This window comes from Eublepharis macularius, chromosome 10 (genome assembly GCF_028583425.1).
Source record: "Eublepharis macularius isolate TG4126 chromosome 10, MPM_Emac_v1.0, whole genome shotgun sequence".
NCBI classification, from domain to species: Eukaryota; Metazoa; Chordata; class Lepidosauria; order Squamata; family Eublepharidae; genus Eublepharis; species Eublepharis macularius.
In genome coordinates, this window is record NC_072799.1 from 7,750,323 (window position 1) to 7,768,505 (window position 18,183).

The 18,183-nt window shown below is 41.3% G+C and overlaps 1 protein-coding gene across 1 annotated transcript in view; it reads left to right on the forward strand.

The window, feature by feature from the left end:
- The window catches only part of CTNNA2 (catenin alpha 2), a 678,629-nt gene that overhangs the window by 80,407 nt on the left and 580,039 nt on the right, over nucleotides 1-18,183 (forward strand). Inside the window, exon 2 of the mRNA XM_054989920.1 lies at nucleotides 12,363-12,469. Within this exon, the coding sequence (XP_054845895.1) occupies nucleotides 12,368-12,469 (102 nt within the window). The 5' untranslated portion in view covers nucleotides 12,363-12,367. The remainder of the gene's footprint in view (nucleotides 1-12,362; nucleotides 12,470-18,183) is intronic.

Genomic DNA, 18,183 nt, shown 5'->3' on the forward strand with positions numbered 1-18,183 from the left:
AAATATATGGTGTTTACAGAGAGGGTAGGCATGTTAGCAGCGCACTGGGACAGAGTCCAGCAAGGGAAGGCGGATCGTCACCATTTCCAGCTTTGAATGAGGATTAGATGCCTTCCTGAAAAAGATGCCATAGCCAAATGCAGGCTAATGGGGCCTGATATAGTAATTACTGGAGGAAATTCAATCTGTTATTGGAATCCATTCTGCTAGCTCTGCTTGAACTGCAGAGCCAATATTGCCGGTTGTGATATGCATTCCCTTCGCTCTTGGGGATTACGGAGAGTGCGTTCAGAGAAGTGTAATAGACCCCTTCGCTAGCAAATGGATTGCACGAAGAGCTTCACAGACGATTTCTTCAAAAAATGTTCAAGCGCTTTTCCAACACCAGTAGGAAGAATGCTTGTAGGCATTTATTCAGATGCGTTCCCCTAGATTGTGAAGTACTTAAGTTTTGGGGAAAAAATTATGAAAATGCCTAAACGTTAGGAGAAAGATGCTCGAAAAAAGGTGTTTGCTTGCAGTGGCAAATGCATGTTTACAGGGCTTCATTTCTTTTACTGTCTTTTGCCAGCTTCTCTGATGTTGTCTTAATGTGTGTAGCAAAGCATTGTGTTGCAACAGGCCTGTACAGTGTGTGACCCACTTCTTTTTTCTGCTGTCTGCTTGGTCCTCCAGCATCCATGTGTGTGTGTGTGTGTGTGTGTGGGAGGGGATGAAGCTCATGGCAGGCAGCGTGCATGGCTAGTGGCACCATGTTAAGCTTATTGGGTTTTACGTTGTGAATATTTCTTTTGCCGCTAAGCATGATGCAGCTAGAACACATGAGGAATGAGCACCAAATCATCTGAAATGTGTTGGCCCTTATTTTAATCTCTAGCTGAAGTCTGAATATATAATAATTCTTTATTTGCCCTTAAGTAACGCTCTCTGCGTTTTGTGTTATGCTAGCTTATTTATTTAGTACATTTTTATCCCAGCCTTACTCCAAGAAGCTTAGAGCAGTACATATCATTCTCTCCTTTATCTTTTTTATCCTCACAACAACGCTGTGAGGTAGGTGAGGCTGAGAGAGAGTGATTGGCCCAAGGTCACCCAGCAAGCTTCTGTGGCAGAGCGGAGATTTGAATTTGCATCCGCTACCCTAACCTCTGCACCACGCTGGCTCTCGTCTTCACACTCAGCACAGCTGACATGACTGTTGCTGATACACGTGCCATTTAGGCGTTTCCTGCAGCAAATACATGACATGTGAACAATATATACAGCTTTGTAAATGTCTGTGTACATGTGTCAGGGAGTCCTAGTCCAATCAAGGCTGGCAGATTGTAGCTTCCTCCCTCTGGTTATATTTCTATATGTGTTTGATTTTTATCCACTTTTCTTCTTAGGAGCACAGGGGTCTCCCCACTCCCATTTTATCCTCCCAATAATCCTATGCAGCAGGCTAGGCTGAGTGAGCAAGAGACCTCAGCCCAAGACTACCCAATGAGCTTGATGGCATCGTGGAGTCATGAGCTTAGGTCTCCCTGGTCATCATCCGAAGCACTCTCAACAATATTCACTTTGGACAAATCTGAGGAATGTTATACATTTGTGTGTATGGGGGGGGGGAGGCATCCCTTATGCTTTTGGTTTTATTGTTTCCTCCTCTTTCTACCATTCAGTGTAGAACATCAGAAATCTTAATGGTTGTAGTGCAAATTTAGTTTCAGGTGAGTAGTCATGTTGGTCTGAAGTAGAAGAGCAAGAATCGGGTCCAGTACACCTTAGAGACCAACTAGATTTCCAGGGTGTGAGCTTTTGAGAGTCAGAGCTCCCTGTCTGACAAAGGGAGCTTTGACACTCGAAAGCTTACACTCTGGAAGTCTACTTGGCCTCTAAGGTGCTACTGGGTCTGATTCTTGTAGTTCTAATTTAGTAACTTTCAACATTAGGAATCATTTAGTTTGTCATCCATACTACAACTTAGCCTTAGTAATGCCAACCAGGTCAGTGCCTGCTGGGAGGTATAAGCTGTTTTTATGTGCAGAGATGAAGAACACAATAGCAGCCTTCCCCACTGTTCTCCTTTACTTTTCACCACCAAAGTTAATGGCGACCATTCAGAATACAAAGGGGTCGCCATGTAATTATGTGCAGTTAAATCTGCTTCGTACCCCTTTTGAGAGTCAGAGAGTCAGCATTGAGAACTGGACATGCTCCCACTTCAGTACATTGTGTCCTGCCAGGGACAATATACCTTTTTTCTTCAGCCTGTCACTTCAGAGTTGTCACTACTTTGTATATTGAAGTACAGCAGCCGGGGAAGGGGTGGGGTGGGGTCTTTTCCAAAGGAGCAGCAAAAAGTGGCAACCAAAAGGACATCTGGTAATCCTAATAATACCTGCAAAAACTTGAGGCCTCCTGAGAGTAGGATTAACATAGATAAGAAATCAAGAGGAAATATCTATGCATATATTAAGGGGACCTGCAGAAGTGGGCTGTCACAAATGCTAGTCTTCCAAATGAAATTGTGATTGAGTTCACAATGCTGAAGCCATTATAACACTTCGTGATAATGGAGGGAAAAATTGTAGCCTGATTAAATTTATTTTCATAGACCAGTGGGTATGAAATTTGGTTCTAATCGTCCTAGGTCCCATGGAAGCTTGTAACATGCCCGTGTACCATGAAACTAAGGAAGCCATACAACCTTTTTGAGATGGTATCATATGGCCACATAGCTTCCAGAGGCCAAGACTGGCCCTTCCCTTAGTGTTCTGACTGAGTGGCTGGAAGCCCTGGTTAAACATTCTGCATCGACTCCTGACATTTTATCTACCTTTGATAAAAGGTAGTAGCCTTGGCTACTAGTCCAGTTCCTTTATTCTGGTACAGTTTCTCCTTCTTCCTGACATACTGTACCAATACTGTTATGCTGCATCATGGATGGTTCTCCTGACTGTGGCTTTCCCTGTGCAGTTTACCTAACACTGGAAGCTGTTTCTTTACCATAGAACTGAAAATGGAATGGCTGTTGCATAGTTACTTATTTATGTTATTTATAGTCCACCTTTCTCACTGATAGTTGTAGGTGAGTAGCTGTGTTGGTCTGCACTAGAACAGCAGGATTTGAGTTCAGTCGAACCTTAGAGACCAACAAGATTTTCAGGGTATAAACTTTTGAGAGTCAGAGCTCCCTTCTTCAGATCAAATCATGCTTTCTCACTGAGACTCAATCTTTTAAATCTTTTGGTAAATGGAAATGGACCCTCCATGACCTTACAATCGCTAAAAGACATATTACAGCATTGGAAAGCCAAACCCCCACGTCCCATAACTCATTGGCTTGAGATAGGTTCCTTGAGACAGGCAGATAATTTAAAAGTACATGAACATGCTCAAAAATAAATGAGTATTCTAATACCAAATTAATATGAGTAATAACTTCCTCCCCAAAGGACCAAATAAATGGACAGTAAGTAACAACACCAACAATTGGACACTATACTTAATCTTTTACTAAAAAGGTGCCGTGGTGTCCAATATACCCTAAATACATTTTTTTAACTGAATAAGTAGCAATTGATTCCACACCTCCAGTGTGTCCAGTAAGACAGAAAAGAGTGAACTCACTGAAGGTTTTCCCCTTACCACCCACTCTCTATTCAAGCTAGTGGATGTGGATGGATTGGCCAACTGTCAAAGGCCGCTGAAAGATCTAGCAGTATCAGCCGGGGAAGACTGTCCCCTGTCCAACTTGAAATGAAGATTATTCACCAGTGCAACTACAGCTGTCTTGGTATCAAACCCTGTCCTGAAACTAGGTTGAAATGGGTCAAGGGTAGATGTGTCATCCTGCTCTGCCACCACATGTTCTATCACCTTATCTAGAAAAGGTAAATTGGAGACTGGCCTGTAATTAGCCTCCTCATCCCCAGCTAGGGTTGCCAGCTCCAAGTTGGGAAATTCCTGGAGATCTGGGGGGTGAAACTTGGAGAAACTTGGATAAAGTGTGGTTTGGGGATGGAAAGGACCCTGGCATGGCATAATTCCATAGAGTCCACCCCCAAAGTAGCCATTTTCTCCAGGTGAACTGATCTCTGTGGCCTGGAGACAAGTTGTAATTCCGGGACATCTCCAGCCACTACCTGGAGCCTGGCAACCCTATCCCCAGCCCATGAAATTTTTTGAGCAAAGTTCTAATAACTGCCTCCTTGAAAAGTTTAGGGAGAGCCTCCTCAATCAGGGAGGAATTAAAGTTTTTCGCATGGCTCCAATACCTTTTCCAAGCATGGTTTTAAAAGCCAGATGGTTATGGGTCCAGAGCACAAGTGGTGGCCTAAGGGCCTTTTCATCATTCATAAGCAGGACCAGTCTGAAACTATCCATAACAAAAGAACTATCCATGTGAAACTACCCATAACAAGTAGGTGTTTCTGACACCTCAGGTACTAGATCTGTTCTCATTTTGGCCTCCAAATTGGAATGGAAGAGAGAGATTTTGTCATCAAAGAACCTTGCACAAACATCACAGCTCAGCCAGATTTTCATCACTGGCAGGGTCGGATTTAGGTGTTACTAAGTCTCAAATCACTTAAGCAGTTGAGCTAGATGAGATTATGCTGATGCAGTGGTGGCGGAGAAGAAAGTCTTTGCCACCGTTATCGCCAACTCATAGGCCTGCAAATGGGTACCATGGCATGTTCTGTCTGATTTGTCCCGAGTCTGTCGCCCGTTTTGTTTTCCAGTCCACTTCATAGTAAACCAGCAGAATCAATAGTAGGGCACATCTCATAACCAATGTAATAGGACTGGGAATTGCAGAAATTTTGAAACAGACCAGTTGTCAGAACAAAGCATAGGCATTAAACATGACATGTTAAACAATGCAGAAACACGGTATTATCCTGGGAGAAACATGTCCTGAACCAATCTGTTATGATGTGTAGCTCTTTTTCTGTTATAAAAACGCTTTCCTGAACAGTTCTGTTTTACATATTTTGCGTAATGCCAGGATCATGGGGGCTTTCCTGACCTCTTCAGGTAAGCCATTCCACAGAGTGGGGGCCACTATAGAGAAGTCTTGTTTCTGGGTAATTGTTGATCTTGCCTATCTGTGGAGTGTCACATGCAGAAGGCCCTGCTCTGATGAGCAAAGTTGTCATGGCGCAACATAGGTGGTTTGCAGATGTGAAGATCTATAGCAATGAGCCAAATCAGATTTGCAGCGTTTTCCTAGCCCAGTGGTTTATTGTAAACGCACCTCATGGAAAGCTTATTGACATCTTGTTTGGTAGGTACACTCAGGGCTTTTTTTCAGCTGGAACGTGGTGGAACGGAGTTCTGGAACATCTTGAAAATGGTCACATGGCTGGTGGTACCACCCCCTGATCTCCAGACAGAGGTGAGTTTAGATTGCCCTCCACGCCACTGCCGAGGGTGATTTAAACTTTTAAAAACTCCCCCCTTGTTCCAGGTGACCCAAAGTGACGTCATTGGCCCTGGAAGCATGCGTGCACTTTGCGCGTGCACATGTGGTAGCAGGGGCACCACCTCCCGCCAAGAGTTGCTCCCTGTGCTGGCAACCCACTGAGTTCCACCACTTCTTTTCCCAGAAAAGAAGCCGTGGGTACACTACTTGAAGTGATAGCACTGTGGTCCCATGTTTCTCATAACACACCTGCCCTTTGAAGGGTGTGTGTCTGCAAGAGGTGAGATGGATAGAATTGTTGGAATTACTCAAGTGTATGTTTCTTTTGTGTATTGTTTAAGTTCTTTAAACCAAGTTTTCTCTGAAACAGGATCCACAATAGCAGACACAAAAATGAATGAAAAGAAAATAACAGATCCAATAGGAAAAAAAAACCCCACTCCATCATAAAAAGAAATTTCAGACAAACCAAACCATTAATTCACATGTATGTATTTTGTGGACTATGGATTTGTAGTGATTTGTAGTGAGTTGGAATTTTATTTTACTGTTAGCTTTTGATTTTATTTCTCTTCTAGAAACATTTTTAACTTTGAAAAAAAATCTTAGGCTTGGTTGAATTTCACAGCTTGACCCCAACTTTGTTCCTTGGTGCCACTGATTTATTTATTGGCTGTATGTGTGGGTTCTTAACCCAGGAAAGAAGCAGTCAGAGCCATTCCTTGGCGTTCCCATCCACCAAGGTGAGAACGCTGGTTAAAGTTCTTTTTTCTCCTCCATGGAGCTTATAGAAATGGTTTAATAGGCAATGTAACTTGAAGTATGTAATAAAGTATGTCAAAAACATGTAGTTCAAATGGTATGATATGATACAAAGCATTCCTCCAAACCATCTGCCTCCCCTGTTTCTGTTTCCCTTCCATGATTCAGGCCTCCTCTGTCATCTTGTGTTATATGAGCATGATCTGCTGGGGGCTGTGCAGTCTGTTTGATTAATAACAGGCGCTTTTGCCTAAAGGATGCTTTGTTGGGATCTTCCTTGATGATTTCTGCCTTTTAAATTTTTTCTCCAGATCTTCCCCCCTCTCCCCATACTGTTTTCTGCGTAGTGGTCTCTGCGCATCACACTGATTGGCTTTATTTATGCCATTTATTTTATTTGCACCTAGACAGGGCAACAGTTTGTAAATTTCTAGAGCTAGGGATCAGGCCTCCCCCAGATGCAGTTCTGACAGTGCATGCCCGTAGGTAAGGAGTCATGCTTTCCCACTCAGTTCCATCGTCCACCACAATGGTAGCACCAATTGAGAATTTCCCATTAGATGTTTTCTCTGAGCTTGTTTAGTCATCTTTGTTTAAACTGTAATTGTATGCAATATAATAATAATAATAACTGCACTTATGTACCATTCTTCTAGACAGATTAGTGCCTCACCCAGAACAATGAGCAAGTTAGTGTTATTATTATCCCCGCAATACAGCTGGGGAATTGGGGCTGAGAGGAGTGGCTTATCCAAGGCCACCTGTTGAGCTCATGGCAGTAGTGGGAAAGGAGGAGAAACTTATTCTACCAGACCATTAAAAACATAGCAGCAGCAGCAGCAACAACAACAGTGTGCTTATATCCTGCCCCACTGGACAGATTAGTGCCCCACTCAGAGAGGTGAACAAAATGTTATTATCCCCACAATACAGCTGGGGAGCTGCGGCTGAGAGGAGTGGCGTACCCAAGGCCACCTACTGAGCTCATGGCAGTAGTGGGATTTAAACCAGTAGAGTGCCGATTCGCAGCCAAACTGCTTAACCACTGTGCTACAGCAGCTCTACTTTGCCCTCTCCCTGGCATTTTGGAATCTACAGCACAAAAGATGACCTTTAAATCTTACTGGTGGTGTAGAGAGACACTCTCTTTTCTGTCCGGGGGAGCAACATAACATGGAGGCTTGCATTCATTGTCAACAATTCATGAAAAAGGCATGGTGGAATCGTACCTCCCGACTTTGCATGCTGATGGCTTCCGAAGGAATTGCGGACACATCCACTGTGTTGCCAGTTGCCCCTGTTGAAACTTCCTCAGTGACAGCCTGTCAGTATTGAGTCATTGGGTTCTGTGTTATTTTGCAATGCTCTGTTTTTCTTGCTTTGTAGAGCTGACATCTATCTATATCTATATCTATATAAGACATCAAAGTGTGTCGTTCAGGATCTCCTAAAATCACTTCAGTATAGACACTGGGTGTTCATGTCATCAATTTGCTCAGGATTCTGGCTCTTCTGTCTCAACACTAGGGTACAGTTAGTGATATTCAGACACCCTGAATCTTGTGGCTTGGAAGATTCACCCCATCAGCCACTTCTGGAGGCCTTGAGAAAGGTCCCATTCAGCTCTGGGAAACCTTCTACTAGGTGAAAGCCTTTTACTGGCTTTGCTTCACAGTGTGCCTGGAATCCACCTACCTGTCTAGTAACCTCCATTCTAGAGTGGTTACTTACATCTTTGGTCTCTGGATCAAGCACTCTCATCTCTCAAAGTCTATATGACAGCTGTCTTCATTTCCTGGCTTCTCATATAGGGACATTAACTGTTTACATTAACTGTTATAATTAAACAGTTTTTTCCAGTGTCTCATTCATCTTCATCTTGCCATCTAATCGCCTGGACCTGCAGAAGATCTGCAGTTTGTTTGCTCCTGGGTTGTGAACATTTTAACAGCTGGGGCTACTTTCTTTTGGTGTTTTTTCCCAGGACAGTCTGCTCAGTAAGGGGAGGCTAGTAGCCTTGTGCCCTACGTTCTAATCTCCTTTATCTGTGATTCCATAGAGACTCCTTTGTGCATCACTCTCCTACCAAAAGTGGTATCAGGGTTCCATCTCAACAAGGGTGTACTTTACACTCCTTGGATGTTAAGAGAGCCCTGTCCTTTTGCATTTGTAGAGCTGCTTCCTTTCCGTAATACATCACCTTCTTTATATTGCTGTGGCTGAAAGAAGGGATGACGGGTCTCCTTGCAGAACTTTAGCCAGTGAATCTCACAGATCATTAAACTATTAGCTGACTCATAAGACACTTCTAGATGCAAGAGCTCACTCCACTAGAGCTGCTGCTACATATCTGGCCTTCAGCAAAGGAATCTTTTTTCCTGAGCCCTCTTTTTCTCCCAATTGCACCTGTGCCTGTCTCCAGGTAGGTCAGCTTACTAGTGAGGCCATTTAGAAGTAAAAACAAGATGGTTACCTGTAACTGTTGTTCTTCGAGAGCTCATCTGTGCATTTGTGCAATCCATCCACCTTCCTCAGAGTAGATGTGCTTAACTTGCTGAGGCATATTCAGGTGCAAAGTCCTTCCTGACTGCTCAGAGAACAGCAGCAACAGGTGAGCAACTGGCTTTTCTCATATCTTTGTGCCCACCTCCTATTTCCGTCCTTTTCTTTTTTCTTGGAAGGAAGATCTGCTTGGGGCCGAGTGCTCATTGTAGTCGTCACATGTTAAGTGGAGCCAGCATCTCTGTTCCGAACCTACATAATATTTGCATTCTTATGCTCTAGTTTCATACTTTTTTGAACTTGGCCTTGGACTGGAGTCAAGACAACTGGGATTCTTCCAGCTGTCACCCAGAGGGTGTCCCATAGATATCTCCTCTGTTAATATTTGTTGTCAGTGAATTCCAATTTCACTCCATATGTGTTTGAGAAAATGGTTACAGACCATAAGCTGTGTAACATAGTGCATTATTACACTAGGGTTGCCCCTTGCCAGCCTCCAGGTGGTAGCTGGAGATCTCGCGGAATTACAATTGATCTCCAGGGAACAGAGATCAATTCCCCAGGAGAAAATGGATGCCATGAAGGGTGAACTCTATGGTATTATACCCCACTGAGGCCCCTCCCCTTCCCAAACCCCACTCTCTTCAAGCTCCACCCCCAAAATCTCCAGGAATTTCCAAACCTGGACTTGGCAACCCTATATTGCCCCATTGCTCTTAAAACATGCATTTGGAAGTTTCTTTGTGTTGTGTTGTATAAGTTTTAGTTGTTGATTATTGTTCCCTTTTTTTAAAAAAATCCAAGCTGATTAGTAGAATATTTGTTTAAAATTTTGATTGCAAAATCTAATAAAGGTAGGATTTTTTTGTTAGAATATTACCTTCTTAGTACTTCTCCCAGTAGTATGGATATTTAATTAGAAATGTTAGTTTAGGCTTATTTGCATAATTGTAGTGCCCAGAAAAAGACCTCAAAGGGCAAGTAATGCAATCCAAGTTGTATATTGGGAATAAGGGTGAAAATATGTTAAGTTTAGGAACTATCACCAAATGAAATGCTGTGGTAAGAAGGGTCAGAAATAGAATTTGCAGGGGAAGGCTGATAGGAAGAAGTCCCCGTCTCTCCCCTACATAATGTAATCCTAAAATAGTCTTTCTATCATTCATGCCTGATTTTGTTTTTCAAAGCCGGGGGGGTGGGGGAGATGCTGTACGATGTCTTGGGAGGTGTAGATGCTGGAGGAAAATACATAGAAGAAAAGTTGTGCTCCATGCCCCAACATTTTACCTTATGAGGAGAGCACAGTACGTGTAGATTCCATGTTTCCTCTGTAATGTGAGGTTGTACCTGAAGTGTTCCTGTCTAGCTTCTTTCGTGCTGTGTTACCTTTTGCTTTCTTGTTCCCATTACATACCTGGTTCACAAGAAGCTCAATAGAATTATTCATTCTGTTGCAGTCCTACTGTGAACTACTGTTAGGGAATTCCATAGCATTTTTCTTTGTCTGAGTAAATGTAACTCGAGAGAAGCAATCTAGACAGCTCTGAGGATTTGGACAGACTGGTAACATAGGAGGGTACTATATAAACACATTTAACATTGCTGTTTTAGAAGGTGCTTGTAACATGCTACGTTAGCACTTACGCATTTGTATAATATGAAGGAAGCTCGTTCTTGCTCTTAAGCCATTTATTTTTCCAATTGGAATTTAAAAAGTATAACAAAAGCTATAATGCTTTAGAAAGTCATTTAATGAAATAAGTAAACATGAATAGTGTAGCCTTTGTTCCGAATTAACTGCACAGGGTTTTTAAAATACCATGTTTAACACACACACCCCTTGTGATTTCACGTGTTCATAAGAGAGATACTTCTACATCTAATGTTAAAAAGATAAAATTTAATTGGCTTTGGTGCATGACAGTCAGAGAACATCCATCCTCGTGGCTCTGTGATTTAGCTTGTCTTCCTCCAAGCAGTTCCTACATTTTGCCCTCACTATACTAATTCTGAGCACCACATTTTGAGAAAGATCTAGACAATTTGGAACATGTTCAGAAGAGGGCAATGAACATGGTAAGAGTTCTGGAAAACATGTCCTATGAGGAAAGATTGAGAGAAATGGGTATGTTCAATGTTGAGAAGGGGAACTTTGGGTGGGGAAATGAGCACAGTCTTCAAATACCAGAGGGCTTGCCACAGGGAAAAGGAAAGACTTGTTCTCTGCTGCATCATATGGCAAAGCTACATCTGCTGGCCATAGGTCATCATAGGATGATAGGTTTCAGTTGAACATTAGGAGAAACTTCTTAATGGTGATAGCAGTCGGACCATGGGACCAATTACCAGTGGAAGCAAGCAGAGGCTGGGCAGCCAGCTGTTGCGGATTCTGCAACTCTAGATTTCCTGCACTAAGCAAGGGGGTTGGGCACAAGGCTCAGTTTGGTGATTTCACTGGCCACCCATGATTATCATCTGCATAGTCCAGTCTCAGAGTCACATTTATGAATACTAGTGCAGGTCACAAACCATCCTATATGCGTTATTGTCTGTAGGAACAGAATGAAGGGAATTTACTGAAAATAAGCAGTCCTAGCTGTGCCTTTGGATGGGTGACTGCTGGGACTCCTAAATAGGAAACTTGTGTATCACAGAAGAAAAACACGATATAAATGTAATACTAACAATATTTTAATGTTTTTATGACCTCTTAAACCATGAATTAGGGGAAATGTCTTTTTTGTGAAAATTGTAAATGGCTTCTCTGCAAACCCTGAAGTGAGCTTACTGTCTTTTGCCTTGAGGAGTCCTTTGTGTTTCTCCTCTGGGAAGAAGCAGGGAACAACTTCAGGAATTATTTGGAGCAGAAAATAGATGGAGGATAGAGTTGAGCATTCACCAGCACTCCCTTCCTCATACTTGTCCTCTGTATGCCATTAAAAAATAAAACACCCCAGCATTAGAACATGTTACATGTGCCTTGTACCTTTGTTGGGCTCCGTATGACTTCCAGGCAACTGGGATCTACTGTAGTTCTCTAGCTTAAAAACCATTATTTTCTTAATGTGTAGAAGATAAGATGAGGTACAGCTCTTGATTTACCTTTTGAGATATGTTTTGACTTGCTCCTAAGTAGGGTTGCATGGATGCTGTTGCAGTGTACTGCTTGCCGTTGCTTGCACAAATGTCTTTTCAATAGATATTTTTTAAAAACTGTGATCAGCTGAGATGTGTCAGGCTGAGTTGCCATGGCCATTTTTTAACACTGAGTTTTCTCTGGGGTCAAGGAAAATGAGTGTTGTCTTGGGCCATTCACTGAAGCACAGTAGCTACGCTATCATCTACCTAATCCTTCCTTCACACTGAATAATTGAGTTCCATGGCTGGCTTTCAAAATATGGCTCTGTTGAAATAAAACCCTGCCATTTTGACCCTATTATTTAAGTTTGTTGCACATTTTTACAAAAAAATGAGCATTGTACACCTGATGCTTTTTTTGTGTGTTTGCTCATGTTGTAAAGCAAGTGTACACCATGCCCTGTGAATTGCAAGTTGTGAACTTCTTAATACCTTTCACTGCTGCATAACGCTGTTCATAACCAGTTCTCAAGGTAGGGTCTGATTAAAATTCTAACATCAGTATGGTTATTGCTTAGAGTCATAATTAATTTGTCTTTTTTTCTAGGGAGCATGACGTCTGCAACTTCACCGATCATTTTAAAATGGGACCCCAAAAGTTTGGAAATCAGGACTCTTACTGTGGAGAGGCTATTGGAGCCACTAGTTACACAGGTCAGTTACCTGGCAGCATGCCAGCTACTCTTTTGATTGTTTTGGTATAACTTTATATAACGATCAGCGTGGTGTAGGATGGTGATGGAGAGTGCCCTCAAGTCTCAGCTGACTTATGACCAACTCTGGTGGGGTTTTCATGGCAAGAGACAAATAGAGGTGGTTTGCCATTGCCTGACTCTGCAACGCTGGTCTTCGTTGGAGGTCTCCCATCCAATTACTAACCAAGGCCGATCCTGCTTAGCTTCTGAGATCTGACAAGTTTAGGCTCACCTGGGCTATCCAGGTCAGGACATGGTATAGGTTAGTTATTGCTTTTCTCATGTGTGAGTGCAAAACATAAGGAAGATCAGATTATAACCTCCTTTGGGCTACTGGCATTGCATATTTTTCAATTCATTGAACTTTTTGATTCCGATAATGGATGAAGCAAGTTTCTGTGTGGATCTGGGGTTGCTGCACAGAGCCCAGTAATGGCAAACCGTCTCTGATCATCTCTTGCCTTGCAAATCCTAAAGAGTCTCCGTAAGTTGCCTATGACTTGACAGCATTATCCACTACCATATATTATTGAAGCTGCAAGTTTCAGAAAACATCCTTTATCAAGAGAAGGTCTGTTCTTTCCCATTTGGTCTCCTAGTTGTGTGGTTTAAGTGTGACTTTTCTATCCTTTGTTCTTTCCAGGCTGGGTCCATCTGTATATCTGGGGAACTGGATGGCTCTTGTGCTTGGAGATAATTCATAGTCACATCACTTTTCCCTTGTATACCTGTTTGCTTGTAAAAAGGCACTTTGTAGCCTCAGAGCGGGTGCAGAGTGCAGACGAATTATTGTCAACTTTGATGTAAATTCTGGGGTGTAAGGCATATTGCCACACTGATCATGTTTTTAAAAATGTATATGATGATGATAGCATTAAAATGGTGGGGAAGCTGTTTTATAGGCTGGTTTAACATTAGTGATGATGGTTGCACTATTAGTTCACTATTGTGATCAGTTTCTGGTTGGCATATATTTACAGCTGTTAAGTATGCCATTATTTCTAATTTTGTTGTCTCCTCTTTGGTTGAAATTTAGATCATAAGCACATTGGGCAGAGATCTGTTTTTCACTTTTTGTTTAAGTGTAAAATGTCATGTGTATTGCTAGTATAACTATTTCCTGAATTCTTATGCCATTCACAATCTAGAAGAAAAAAAACAGTGCCCCCCCCAAACCACTAAAGCATCAGAATAAATGCATGCCCACTTCTTTCAAGGTTGCTTGTGCCCAAAATAAGTATATTCTTTCCATACTGTCACCCATCTAGGAGCTTTCATTGGTAGCTGTGTTTGATGTTAGCACTAACCTATTATATAACCTTGAAATAAATGAGAGGTCTAATGGCTATTGCTGTTGAAGGAATCTTTATCTGCCTAGCATTTAGAGCTCTGTTAGAGCTCTTGTCATTTGTTCAGCACAAAATGACATGGAACTGTTATCACAGAAGGGTATCTAGAATATACAGGTGGAAAGGTTTTGTTTTGGAAGAAGAACATAAGGCATGCCTAGAATGAGAAAGGATTATAGGAGGCAAGTGCACTCTTATTGGATAACGTATTTTAAACACTTATCTATGTATTGATGGCATACTTCATTCAAATTATATTTACAAGAAAATCATAAATCAGATGATTGCAGATAATTTATAAGACATACAAACTGTATGTCTTACTTGTCAGACTGTGCAAATTCCAGACCTCTTGACTGAAGTTTTGTACAGTACAAAGCACAAAACAAGATGCTCAAAAACAGAGAACTCACTTATAGTTAACTATTGTATGATTGAATTTATTTATTGAGTGATTAAAAATAATTATATGGGATTAAAATGACCCCCCCCTTAAACAAAAGCTAAAATGAGGACAGTTCAGATTTGCAGCAGTGGTTTCTCATTAGAATATCCTTTCTAAATGGATGAATTGTTATTTTGAAGTTCAGTGATTTAATTTTGTCTAATAGAAATGTTTACTCGCTGCCTTTCTGTGGCTCTTAAATTGGATTTATGTCATCTTAAGAAAACCATTAGGACAATATAACAAAATAGAATTGGTGGATGTTCATTAAGAACAGCGGAATGGGAAATGAAAGTTTCCAAGTAAATACCATTGGCAGTTCATTTTACTTATGTGTTGGGAGCTGGGTCAAGGGCAGAAATAATATGTTATCTTTCAAGCATGCCTCTTCCTTTCTGGCCAGATGTCCTTGGTTTAACTTGTAACAGACAATCCATACAGAGAAAGCAGTTCACAAGGCTTAGACAGCAGGCTAGAATATTGGATTTGGATTTTTCAGTAGGTAAATAATATTTAACTTGGAATAAGTAGACTAATTCTGAGTGGAGCCTTGGCTTTAAGGAGACTGTTTGGGGATGTACCTTTAAAGTGTCAGCACCATACATGGTTAGGCTAGAAGTTCCATTTACTATCTTGAGCTAGTGTACTATCCGTGATTTATTTGTGAAGTGCTGAGTTAGCTACCCTTGTTTATGCCTTAGTTTAATATAAGCAAAATTGCAAAAATACCCAGTCCTTAAGAAAGATATCTGCAAACTTTAGCACCCCCAAACTAGCTTAGCACATGTATCCACGTTTTTATTCTCTGAGAATTATTGAAAATATAGGTTGGCAATAGAAAGCATAAATGGAGACTACTGTTTGAACAGAGACAGACTCATATAATCACAATAGGATGATAAGTGTATTTAATTGTAGAGATAAAAATTTAAACACTTGCTTCAGAATGGAAATTTTACATCTTCAGAAGATGGAGGGTGGCTTGCCCAAGGCCTATTAGGACTTCTTAATTTGTAGCTCAGTCATCTATTGTGTTTTTTCAGCTCTCTCTGGCCCTGCTCCAAATGTCTCAACTATCTGAGTGTTGGCAGGTATTAATGAGGAGGACATTGTTTGTTGTGGTACTCTTCAGTGCTCACCTTCATAAAATCTTTATGGAACAATTTGTGCAAATGTATTGTCGAAGGCTTTCACGGTTGGAGAACGATGGTTGTTGTGGGTTTTCCGGGCTGTATTGCCGTGGTCTTGGCATTGTAGTTCCTGACGTTTCGCCAGCAGCTGTGGCTGGCATCTTCAGAGGTGTAGCACCAAAAGACAGAAATCTCTCAGTGGTGCTACACCTCTGAAGATGCCAGCCACAGCTGCTGGCGAAACGTCAGGAACTACAATGCCAAGACCACGGCAATACAGCCTGGAAAACCCACAACAACCAATTTGTGCAAACTTGTAGGCAAAGGCCCTTCCAGATTCTCTTGAAAGCTGTGTCCCAATGAATGGATTCCAATACTTTATTTCACTTTTTGTTATTGGAACAGTAACTCTCAAGTAGTAAAACACAGCCAATATATTATCTTAGTAGAACTGTTAGTGAAAAATGTAGACCTCCCACTATGAAAGCCCTTGAATTACAAAAAAAAGTATTTTGTAAGTCAGGTATAGGTGTTTTTTTCTGAATATCGCCAGTGCAAAAAATAGCACTCTCAAATCTATCTTTTTAAGGCATTAATGAGATCTCAAGGATCAGCTGTGAGACCTGTATTGTTATTTGTCTGCAGTGTTAATGCAAGGCCAGGCCAGCTGAGCTAAGAGCCAAAAAAAATCTGTCTCAGTCTCTTCTTGCCAAATCCCTGGAACAGAGTTGGCTGGAGATTTCCTAGAATTGCAACTGATCTCCAGGTGACAGAGATCTGTTCCCTTGGCTGCTGTGAAGGGTGGATTCTATGCCATTATATCCAGCTGAGGTCTCTCCCTTCCTCAGACTTCTCACTTCCCAAGTTCTATACCCCAAATCTCTAGGAATTTCCCAATCTGGAGCTGGCAACTGTACCCTGGGAGAATCACAGCATCCTCAGTTGCCTTTTCTACAAAGCTCAGGAATTCTCAAAATTCCATAGGAATGAAAGGTAGTGCTAGTACTGGGCAAACTTCCCTCCCTCTCCTTCTGCCCTTCATATCAGGGCAGCACCACAAATAAAATGAGTGACAGCCCAAGGCTTGCATTCACAATATACGACAAAACAGGTAGCCACCAGACACTAACCATCACAGGGGGGAGGGGGAGTATTTATTTATTTATTTGAAAATTTGTATGCCGCCTTTCTACCCACATAGGTTCCTCAAGGTGGCAAACACACACACACACACACACACAAATCAAAACATTTAAAAAAATTAAATTTAAAACAACATTTTAAACAATACAAAAATAATTCAGTAAACACAGAGCATGGAATACAGGGAGGAGAGCCAATAGCAGTTAGCAAGGGGTAAGCCAAACCAAAAAGACAAAAACAGAGGAAGATGGATGGATCTCCTTGGGAAGGAATTCCAATTTTTTGGCACTACGGCCAAGAGGGCCCTTTCTTAGGTGGCCACCTGTCAAGCCTCAGATATTGGGGGCGCCCAAAGCAGGGCGTCCAAAGATGGTTGGAGTGAATGGGTAGGTTCATATGGGAGAAAGCAGTCTGTCAAGTATGCTTGCTCCAAGAAAAAAAGAGGAGTGGTGTTGTACATAAAAGAGGAGCTACAGCCAAAATTTGTTATGAGAGATGTGGAAGCTAGATTTGTAGCAGTGGAATGTATTTGGAATTTAAAGAGAGTGTTGGTAGTCGGACTTTATGCACCTAACGGTGCAAAAGAAAGCTTCTTTGAGGATCTAAGGAAGCATTTAGACGATCTTGCATATGACCAGATAATTCTTGCTGGAGACTTCAATGGAGTGACAGACTTGGAACTAGACAAAAAGACTACAACGGCACAAAAGAAAAGAGGACTATTACCAAAGCTTTTTTTTGAGTTGATTCAACAAGAGACTCTTGAAGATGTATGGAGGAGAGAATATCCTAAAAGCAGACAGTTTACTTTTTATTCTGCAAGGCATTCTACATTATCAAGAATTGATATGATCTGGGCCTCAAAAGACTTAGCATTATGGACTAAGGAGGTAGAAATAATGCCTATGGTAGGCTCAGATCACAACCCAATTATGTGGAAATTTGGAAAAAAGAGAAAAAGGAAAGCATGGAGAATAAATGAGGACTTGTTACAGGAAAGAGAGAATATGGAAATACTGAGAAGAGAGACAAAGTTTTTTATATAATACAACGTGAATAAAGAAGTACCAACCAATAAAGTTTGGGATGCTTACAAGGCGGTTGTAAGGGGCATACTAATGGACTTAAATGGTAGAGCAAGAAAGAAGAAAGAGGAGAAAAGACAAGAGATTGAGGAGAAAATAAAAGCCAAAGAAATACAGCTAAAAAAGAGACCAGGGAAAAAGAAGGTATACCAGGAAATTAAAATACTTCAAGAACAGCTAACAGCAATGAGCAATAAAGAATTGGAGTGGAATCTCAAAAGACTGAATCAAAAAGCGTTTGAGGGTGCTAATAAACCTGGGAAGTACCTGGCATGGCAATTGAAGAAGAAAAGGGAAAAGAAGATAATAAATAAAATTTGCGAAGATAACAAAACGTATTTGGAGCAGGCTACCATTAGTAGAGCCTTTTATAAATTTTACGCTAAGCTGTATAATAAAAAAGAAGTAAACAAAGAATCAATAGCGTCATATTTGGAGAAAACCAAACTTCCAGAAATCTCGGAAGCTTGGAGAAATAAGTTGAATAGTGAAGTAACTGACGAGGAAATAAGTAAGGCAAT